Here is a 10,739-nt window from a genome sequence, read left to right as displayed (position 1 = left end):
GTTCTAGAAGGAAGAGCTGATGCCAAAAGGCTTCCAGAAAAAAAAAAAGGGGGTGGGGGGAGAGTCTTGGAAAGAGGAAGGACCCAAAAAGGAGGCGAACGTATGAACTGGAGAAAAAATCCTGAAAGTGTTGGGGAAGATCCACGGGCTCAGAGCTGCATGGAAACTAATGTGAAGGGATGCCCAGAGAGCTTGACCCATAGTGGCCAAGAGTGGTAACTGCAAGTAGCTGTGCAGCAGAGCTAACACAACTTTCTGGCCTGCCTTTAGAAATAAACAGTGATCTCTCACTGCTGGGAGTTGAGACCTAGTGAGACCTAGGTAATGCACCTGGGGGGAGCCAGTGTGTGTGTATGTGAAATAAGAAGATTAAAGCCCCGTTCTCGTTAGTGCAAAAAAAAAAAAAAAAAAAAAACAACTATCCATACCCACTAAAGTTTGTTGTTTCCTTCTCTCAGCTGTGACACCTAGAAGGCTAAGGTGTCTTTTTATGAAAAGAATATACTGGTTTTTCAATAGTACCTAATTCTGGTACAGGAAATCCAGTAGGAATTCAGTGGAATTACTAACATCTATCTGTGCAGAAACTGTTTCTAGTAATATAAGAGATGAAGTAAATATAATATTTGTATTTTTAGAGAAATAAATTTAAGCTACTGGCATAGTTTAATGAATGACTGTAATAGTTGGGTTAGCAAGAAAGTGTTAACTGGTTCATATTTTGGCTTAAAACCAAAAAAATAAGGTCAAAAGTTTTGTTCTGTTATGTGGCAAGGGGAGTAAAAACAGTGAATTAGATGTAGGTAACGTATATATACAAATCTAAGTTACATGAAAATCATTTTAATTTGTGGAACAATTCATTAAATTATTACATTTGCCTTTATAAAAAGTGATAGATACTCGAAGGATCTGACTTTGTAAAAAGTCATAGTTCTTTCCTTAAAAATTAGGATGTACAGAATGATATTGTAAGAAAGCATGCTTTTCAAAACATCAAAAGATGTGGCTGAAAAACTGTAAAACATCTTGTAAAATAAAATTTACACCAAGCTGAGATTCCTAACATACACTGTACATGTTGCAATATGCTCATAACCCTGAAGAAAAAGCTAAGAATATTTTTCACTACATTACATCACTAATTACTAAGTTTAGGAGAAAGAAAAGCAAGTAAAGATAGTATTGTTATGTAATAGTTCATCTTCATTATGAAGTGATGATATTATCAGAGTATGTATACAGAAAATGGTTTCTTTTAAAGGAGAAGAATGAAACAATCTCCAGAGAAGTTATAATCAAGCATTGTCACAGGAGTAGCCTTGGTGAGGCCAGGCTTCACTAGGAACAAGTAGTAAGTCCTACACAGTGCTGTTTGGCCTACTGGTGCTGCTATTGCCAATTCTACTTGTAGAACTCTTTCTTGTAAAGCTCTAAGGTTTTTTTTTTTTCATTCATCTGCATTTCGTACCTTGTTTATAGTTGCTGTTATGTATCACTTGAAGTCTCCAGACCACATTTTTGCATGAACTGTTAAGCAGACACCTCCTTTGTAATTCAGCACATCTTTTGAGGAGCTCAGTTACATTCAGACTTACATAATTTATGAAAAATAACTGGAATTACTGTGTTTAGGCTATTGACTTTTTTTGTCACTACTGAAAATTCTGATCTTCAGATGCAAAATAAGTGGAAATCAGCTTAGAAATCACCCTTCAGAGAAACAGTGCTTTAACAAAGGTGAATATTCTGCTGTATTGAGAAAATGCATAGATTACAGTTTGTTATTTTCAGGTTGTTAACAAATCTACACAAACTAGCCAGTCCCATCCCTGGCCTTAACTATTTCATGAGTCTGCTATTCGCTGGCTAGTCCAGCTTAATACTTGTTTGCAAACAGATGCACTCAGACACTTTCACAGGCACTTCACACTCATGGGTCTCCTTGAATACCAGCACAGCTCCTCTGCTCTCCTGATACCCCTAACTGGACACAGGTCCTCTTACTCACTGACTAGTCCAATTTAAAGTTCACCACCAAATTACATATACACACCCCCAAGCAGCCCAGGTATGAGGAAGATACTGGTGCTCCCCCTCAGCAGCCAGCGTCAGACACATGGGCTGTGTCCCATGGTCCTTCTTATCAGTTACAAAGTCCAGGCTGGCTCCCTCCATAAACTATCTATGTAGTTTCTTAATGGCCAATCAATTAAGTGACTAGACTTTTGGACATTTTCATCATCTCCATTATCCCTTCTCTGTCAGGTTTGATAGTCTATGTAGTTTTGTTTGTGGCTTCACCATCTTCACTAGAAAGATCTTTGACTGGATAACCTTAATGAACTAAGTGGTTTCACATTTGACATAGCCTTACAAAACCTATCTTTATTTGGTAGGAGAAATAGCTTGGAAAGTCATGGTGTTGCCCTAAGTAACTGTCTGCTTTGTCTAGTTATATAGAATTCATAAATTTCCCTGAAAAGCTTTACAGATAGCAATGGAAAAAAACAGCAGGTATCTGCTGTGACCTGTTGTACTGGGCTTCCATGACAAGGTTTGGTTGTGGGGGCTCTGCAGGAGTGGCCTCTGAGAAGAATCTGGAAGCTGTCCCAGGTTAGATAAGAGCCAGTTCCAGCCAGCTCCAAAAGGGACCCACCACTGAGCAACACTAGTTGCACCCCTGGGAGAGCATATTTAAGAAAGGGAAAATAAAATGCAGTGTGACAGCAGCTGGGAGAGAGAGGAGTGAGAAAAGCCCTGCAGACACCAAGGTCAGTGAAGAAGGAGGGCAGGAGGTGCACCAGAGCAGAAGTTCTGCTGCGGCCTGTGAAGAGGTCCCTGGTGGAGCAGGCTGTCCCCCTGCAGCCCACGGGTCCCACACGGAGCAGATCTCCACGCTGCAGCCCGTGGAGGAGCCCCCGGTGGAGCAGGTGGATGTGGCCTGGAGGAGGCTGCGGCCCATGGAGAGCCCCCGCAGGAGCAGGCCCCGGGCCGGAGCTGCAGCCCGTGGAGAGGAGCCCACGCAGGAGCAGGGGGTCTGGGGGGAGCTACTGCCCGTGGGGGACCCGTGCTGGAGCAGTTTGCTCCTGGGGGATGGATGGACCCTGTGGTACGGAGCCATGTGGGAGCAGTTCTTGAAGAGCTGCTGCCTGTGGGCAGCCCCCGCAGGCTCAGTTCAGGAAGGACGGCATCCCGTGGGAGGGATCCCACGTGGAGCAGGGGCAGAGAGTGACCGTGAAGGAGCAGCTGAGACAAAGCACTAGGGACTGACAGCAACCCCCATTCCCTGTTCCCTTGTGCTGCTTGGGGGGAAGACAAAAAAGTGGGTGGCTGGGGGGAAGGTGGTTTTAGTTTGCTTTTAATTTCTCACTGCTCTAGTCTGCTAGTAATAGGCAGTAAACTGTATTACTCTTCCCATGCTGAGTCTGTTTTGCCTGTGACAGTAATTGGTGAGCAATCTCTCTGTCCTATCTCACATCTTGAGCCCTTTTTCATTTTCTCCCCTTCTTTCTCTGAGGAGGAGGATTGAGAGGCAATATGGTAGAGTTTAGCTAGCCATCAGTGTGAAAGCACCACACCTGTCTGTTCCATTCCCTACAGAGCTCTGGGCTTGCTGCTGCCTCAGGTTATGGGAGACACTAGCTTCAACTCAGCTGAGGATGCTGTGTCTCATGGCAGTCATCCAGAACAACAGCACCCTGACTCTGCCATTCTACCTTATTAGTTCCTCACTCCTTTTTTTTTTTTGGGGGGGGGGGAGGGGGGGTAAAGGCACAGTAAATTCAGAAGGGCAGAAAGGAGGACCTCCCTTCTTAACACCCCTGCTGATGTTCTTGCATCATCAGTATCCTATCAACCCTTCCAGACTGTGCTGAGTGGCTTTGGACTGATTTTGAATATAATGAATTGGGTTTCTTCAGCATAATTTTTTGTTTGTCTTTATATTCTAAAGCCATTTCTAGCCAGAGATTAAGAGGAAAATCCACTAAGAGAAGAAAAATATGAGGTCTTTTAAAGGTAGTTCTCAGAAATTAGATGACATATTTAGATGTTAGAATGTGCATTCTTTTTGTCTATCCATCTATCACTAAGTGTTTCAAAACTTGAAATTCACTTCAGAGGATGATGGGCAAAATTTTTTAAAAGAAGGAAGGAAAATGGAAAGGAGAACTTTCAGTAGTTGAAATGATACTGAGTGCTGGTTATATCAGTGGATGAATATTCGTGAAGGGATGTTCAAACAGTAGGAGGAACATGGTTTATCTGTGGTGAGGTATTATGGCCAGGAAACCAGCAATAATGTGTATGCTTGAAGGTAAACTATGTTAAATGTAAGTACAGTATGTAATTTATGTAAGGAACAGTCTTCCAAATACTGCTGAGAGAACTTGCCCTCTTAGATGCTTAACACTTCACAAAGTTGCTTCTAAAGGAAATCATAGGAATAATTCTGATCAAGTTGCAGGAAGGTTCTCTTGTCTAATTTTGGTCATTTTTTATTTCCATTCTCTTCTTCTCAAGTCTCAGTCATCAGCCCCCATTCTTTCAATGGTCCCACTGTTGACCCCTCCTAAATGCAGTGAAGAGTGATACTGCATGAGAAAGGAGAGGGAAACTTTACCTCCTGTTAATTTACTAAGCTGTCCCAGTGCCAGGGCAGCAGAGATATTAAAGCAGGGAAATGCCTGCCATTTCCAAGCACAGATTGAACAGGAGGGGGCAGGGAGTCTCTGGTTACACTCTCCCTCTCCGTCTTTCCCTCACCAGTAACCTCTCTCAGGGTGCTCTGTGGGATTTTAGCTGAAGCCTTGTGTCTGCTTTGCTCCATGATTTTGCAGTGGAGAGCAGAAGGGAAGACATTGCCCTGAACAACCCCTGCTCCACAAAAGGTTGTCTCTGGGGACATGACTAGGGATGCCTCTCCAACAAAAGCATTCCGATACCAACAAACTCTGGTGAGTACAATACCTGCAGAAGGACAAAATATTTCCTACATAATAGCAGTTCCCTTCTCTGCTAAAGGGGCTAAACGCTTTCTTTGCTTACAAATATCCTTCCCTGCTTGTATTAGGAAGAATTTGTGGAAGTTCTGCATGAGCACATGCCCCAGAAGTGCCAAGAGAAAGTGAGAATATATTCTCTTTTTCTCATTATGAAATTGGGAATAGTTTCTAATCCCCATGGGTGAAAAATGTACATCATTGAATTCACCAGATGAGGAAAAATGGGCTGGAGAGACTCAGGGCTGAGTGTGTAGCGACACCTGATTTGCAGAGCTTCATAGAAATGCAGCTGCTCGTTGCGAATTGGTTTCCTTCTTTTCAGAGAACCCCTGAAACCTTTCATTGCCCTCTGTTATGGCTCTCAGAAGAGGTGGTTAGAATTCTGCCATGCTGGGTGTTAATGCATGCTGCGAGAGCACAGACCATGTTGCTCTCATTTGCATCTTTTAGGCACATCCCAGTGGGGTCTTGCACTGCTTTGTTTTATGGATATTTAGATGGAGATTGTTGCTCCATTTCCTGGTTTAAGTACCTGCCAACCATGGTACTAAGATTTATTGCATCCCCTCATGTCTCCTCACTTTTCTGGACAAGTTGAGGAAGCAGTTTGTACGACATCTAAGAAACCACATCCTCTATTCAAGGAATTGGTGTTTGAAATGAGAATTAGCATCAAACACTACAAATCATCTAATGAACAGCATGAATGGAAATCCCAGCCTCTAAAAATATATGATGGTGACCTGTTCCTACCTGAGCATCCAAAGTTTTTGTAGCAATGTTTGGGGAGAAATTAGACTTTATTGTGGCTGCAACAAGCATGAAATCTCACCTTTTTTGAGCTACTAAAAGAAACATGGAGACCCTCTTTATAGAAGATAGCACACCTGGTGTATTAAGGGAGTTGTACAGTTGCTTGTGGGAACAGAAGGACAGAAGGCTGAGGCAAAGACCAAGAGAGAACCTCTTTTTTTTTTTTTTTTTTTTTGCTGTTAAGTGACCCTGCTTTTGTGCATGACCTAGTGCTTTGTAGATGAATGAAGAATTTTATGATCTTTAATGTGACCCTAAAGCCCTTTAAGACTGAAAGCTTGATTTAAAATCCTGTCTTACAAAATGGATTTAAGTTTCTCAGTGGTCTGCATAGGCACACCACAAGCACCCAGTCTCTTGGTATTTCAGCTCAACTATGTTTTACTGAGAATGCTGCTTATCACTTGTTAAGTGCTAACATTGCTGAAGAAGCCAATTATTACAGTGCAAGGGATGGATTTCATGTCTGTCGTTCTGCTTCTATAGCTCAACACTGAAAGTAGCTTCCTTAGTGTCAGGATTAAATTGCATGAATACTAGAACACTGAGACTGTGGGCCTAATGTACAACACAATGGGACTGCAGTGGCCTGCTCGCGCAGTATACAAACTCGTAAGATTTGTGGAAGGAGAACAAGAGTTGAGTTCTGAGATAAAAAATTCAAACTGAGCTGGTTTCTGAGCTGATCAAATTGTAAAAGGTATTGAACTGTAAGGAAATGCTACAAAATTGAACAAAAGCATTAGTAAAGAAGGGAGCATGAGATAGAAAAAGATCCAGAAACAGAGAGTATGCTACTTGGGAAAAATAGCTATATTTCTTCTGTAACTGTAACAAACTCATGAACCTTTGGACTTTTCACTTTTATATTCATTAATTTAGAACGAGACTATTCAGAGTGTTCATACGTGTGCCGGTATTCCTGAAGGCTTGTGGGAAGACACAACTGTTATTAGACTTCCTGAGTTCAAGGAACATAATCTGTATAATTCGAGAAAAGGCAAGTCTCCTTTGGCAAAACGTTTGTAGGTTACTAAGCAGCTATTCAGGAGAGAAAGCAAGCCAGTGTATTCGTAGGTCTGCATTTACTCATAAACATGACTCAAATATTTGTCAATGAGAGCTTTCGTTGTCTCAACAGGATATGATTGTATAATAAATGGTATCTGCTTGATCTTCTATCTATCTATCTATCTATCTATCTATCCAAGTGTCTGCATGGACAAACTCAAATCATTTAGTATATTAGTTGAATTCAAGTCACCCACACCTCAGATAAGCTTTATGATCAGAAGGCAACTATACTACAATCTATTTCATTTAAGAATGGGCTATAAATATAGGCATTCTTTGAGAATGATCATATATTTGAGTCCTTTAGGATCAAGAGGAGCACCTAGTTACTGGATCTGTTCAGGCATCAGTGCAAGGTAGATGCTCAATCACTATGATGAAGGATAAAGTATTACTCAAAACAAGAGAAATGAAGAACAGTCATAAGGCTTAGATAGGTGAACATGAGACTACAATTCTCCATGTAGTCATTTCAAGTTGATCCTAGACACTTTGGGGACTTGAGTGTCTTAGCAATTTATGTTTGAGAATTCTACCTTTAGCAACATACTCTTATCAAGGATCATCATTATCACTATCCACTCCACATAATCAATTCTGTTAGTTCTTTCTTGTTTAGTGAAGAGAGAGTAGCAGAAGGTGTATGATTGCTGCCAAACTAATACTACAGACATTAGTTTTCATACATAAAGTCACTGCTCTCTGAGCACACTGGCCTGTAGTCAGAGAGAGAGTAGGTCATCGGCTGGCTTCAAAGACTGTGGAAGTGGCTGCTATTTTCCTCTGATTTATAAAATCTAATGCAGTGTCACAGTCCAATACTTAAGTCATTATACCTTGGGAAGAGGTGAGACAGTAGACTGCGTACTTGCTGGTCAGCATTCCAGGTCACAAATCATCTAAATAACAGATCTGATGAGTCAACTGACCAATTCCTGTCCATCTGTGACTAAAGCATCTCTGTTCATTTATGTAACATGGCCACTTTATTCAATTTCTCACATACTGGCTCAGTCCTTTAGCCATTTATCTCCCATGTTCTCTTTAAGAGATTTCTTTCCCATGTTTTTATTACTTTTTTGTAATTTACTCTTTCATCATTCTCTTGTTATCTTCACGTACCTTTCTCCCACTTTTGTCTTCTGCTGTGTCTCCTCAGTTTGTTTCTCTGATGCTCCTGCTCTCAGTATATATGAAGCCAAGTGTTAGGTTTCACAGCTGTGTTTTTCTCTGTGCCTTCCCCACGTCACTGCCATTGGATTCTTTTCTAAAAATATCCCATGTGACTCTTCCCCTGTGCTGTCCCAAGGCTGTGGGGGGGGATCCTCCACAGTCCCTCCTCCTCTTTTGCTTTCTGAAGTTATTGTCAATCATACACAAAGTAATGTTAGAAGGAAGACGAGACCTGGAGATCTGAGGTCATGAGAAAGATCACTTGTGCAGATTTGTACTGCTAATTCCAAAGGTGGAGATGGCAGATGAGACAGACGAATATAGGGTCATGCTCTACCAGGCAAGACATAAGCTCCTGAGAATGACAGTAAAAAAAAAAAAAAGAAAGAAAGAAAAAAAAAAGAAAAAAAAAAAAAAGGAAGTCTTCACTTACTTGCTGGATGATTAAAAATGCAGGCATTTAAAGAGGTATCACCTACTGTTATAAGGAAACAATTTTTAGCTTCTCACGTCTTGTATGTTGGCAGTACTTGTTGGCTCACAGGGTGGCCTCTACTGAAATTAATAGAGGTGAACAGAAGAGGTCCATTTGTCATCTTCCTGTGAGACTGGAGTTTAATATCTACTGAAGCTAAGAGCTTCCTATTCAGTTATCCACAATATCCACTGTGCCGTCTACTTTCACTTGCTTCAGCATCTGCTGAATCAGTTCTATAGGTATGTTTGAAGGTTGGCATTCATTTCTCTCCCCACTTCCCATTAATGGGATCACAAATCTTGCCTTATCAGAATTTCGCTACAGAAATACATGGTAAGATCTTTTCCAGGCTGCATGGTACAAATGCCTGGGGAGTTAAAAAACATTCCCCTGCAATGTAGACATACTGGTGTTCCTCTACACTTAACTGTCAGTCAGTTGCTGGAAAAACAGATCTCCTCTTTTTATGCTGTAGGATTGTGTCTGGACATCTTCTATTCAAGGGACGGATTAATTTTCAGAACCCCTGCAAGTAACAGAATGATTCCAGTGTGAACTGACATCCCAGTAGGAAGGCTGAGGAAGACAGAAATGAGAACAGGCCCAGAAACAACTGGCTTTTTCTTAAAATAACACAGACATTATTTTTAAGATTTTAATAAGGCAGAATACACATGGCATTCACTGATCCTGGATTAGTAGCAGACTGAAGCTTGGTTGGAGTGCAGATTTACTTCTCTACAGTGCCAGACCCTAGAGACATATCATGAGACACTGTTTATAGCTCTCCTAACCACACAGTTTGAACCTCTTCCACAAACAACAAAATAGTGCTGTCTATCACAGCATGGAAGAGAGATTTAGATCTGCCTCTACCTGTGTAAAATATGGGGATAGGAAATTCTCATATACTTCACTGTGGCTATAAGCTCCACTGTGAGACCAAGCAGGTGCTTCTTGAAGAATTTCTCTTTTCCAGTGTATGTTGCTAGCAGACCTAGACTTTACAGTTCTAGTAATAATCTATGCTTGTCTGGCAGTATATTTTTTATCTCCATCCAAGAACAAAATAAAAAAGTAACAGAAAGATTTAGATGGGAAGGGGCCTCTTGCAGTATACAGTCCACACCCCTGCTCCATCATAGATCTCCCTTGTTGTAATCCATGTCTGTTACCTCTTGGGCATTCCCTGTGCCCCTCTGAGAAGAGTCTGGTTCCATCTTCTCTATACCCTCTCTCTAGGTGGAGTCAGAGCAAAGAGAGCCTCCTCATTCTCCTCCAAGGTGAAAAAAACCAGCTCTTTCATCTTCTCTTCACAGGCTACATGTTCTTTGCTTATAATGCTATGAAAATTAAGCTTTTCCAAGAACTGTACAGACCTCCAGCCCAAGAAAATAAATGTCACAAGCTGGCAAGATGCTGATCAATCTAATCCTTGACGTTGATCTTTTGTTACCAAAAGTAAAATAACCTGCTTGTGTGTAAATGTCATAAGAGGGCATCCCACATTTGTTTGAAATCTATGGTAGCTACGTGCTATAAGCTCTTTTACATGGACAAAGAAAATACATCATTGTTTTGACAGCTGATACTTGCATAAAAATTTAGCAGTATAGCAGATTAAAGTATTTCAGACAAGTTTATGGGGCCGAGCGAAAGACCACTTTTATTAGCATTCCCGGTATTTCAAAAAGTTAGACCAGTTTCCAGTAAAACCGTCAACAATAGTAAGAAGTGGTGAAATTGGAATACAGATACTACTGCCCAAGCTGTACAGCAGGTGGCATAAGAGGTACAGTACATGAGAAGTAATGCCTCAATACAGAAATGCACAGTAAATACAAAATTTTCCAGGTAAGCTTGGCTACTGTTGTGAATCTATACAAATGAGCAAACAACTTGGTTGTTCTGGAGGTAAACACTGAATAAAAATAAGTTATTGTGTTAATACTTGATTTAGTGAAGCAGCAAGAAGTTGCTACTCAAGTTGCTCAAGTTAGTATTGTCAGAACAGCTCCCAGATAGCTCCATGATGCAATGATAACACTGTTCTCTTGTCTTGTTAATGTAGAGGGAGGACAGGCACAGGCTGTTAATGTTGGAGACTAAGTTACCTGAATCTGCTTACTCACACTGTTTTAATTTACCACTGAGTAACCCACTAATCTCTAAGTGATTTACTCTTAAGTGACCTG

The 10,739-nt window shown here is 41.1% G+C and overlaps 1 protein-coding gene across 13 annotated transcripts in view; it reads left to right on the top strand.

Moving 5' to 3' along the window:
- Positions 1 to 3,762: 3,762 nt before the first annotated feature.
- Positions 3,763 to 10,739, top strand: part of CLCN1 (chloride voltage-gated channel 1) — an 84,851-nt gene continuing 77,874 nt past the window's right edge. For 12 of the 13 annotated variants that reach the window (XR_014572411.1, XR_014572412.1, XM_083798886.1 and 9 more), the window contains exon 1: positions 3,763 to 4,958. Coding sequence is in view for 7 of the 13 variants with exons in the window: in XM_083798892.1 (XP_083655018.1) it covers positions 4,908 to 4,958 (51 nt within the window). In the remaining 6 variants the exon portion in view is untranslated. Of the gene's footprint in view, positions 4,959 to 6,701; positions 6,820 to 10,739 lie in introns of all 13 variants that reach the window. The other variant, XM_083798894.1, reaches the window with a different exon arrangement.

The sequence above is a fragment of the Anser anser genome (assembly GCF_964211835.1).
Source record: "Anser anser genome assembly, chromosome: 1".
NCBI classification, from domain to species: Eukaryota; Metazoa; Chordata; class Aves; order Anseriformes; family Anatidae; genus Anser; species Anser anser.
Note: the sequence above shows the minus strand (reverse complement) of the source record. Positions and strands in the feature narration are given on the sequence as shown.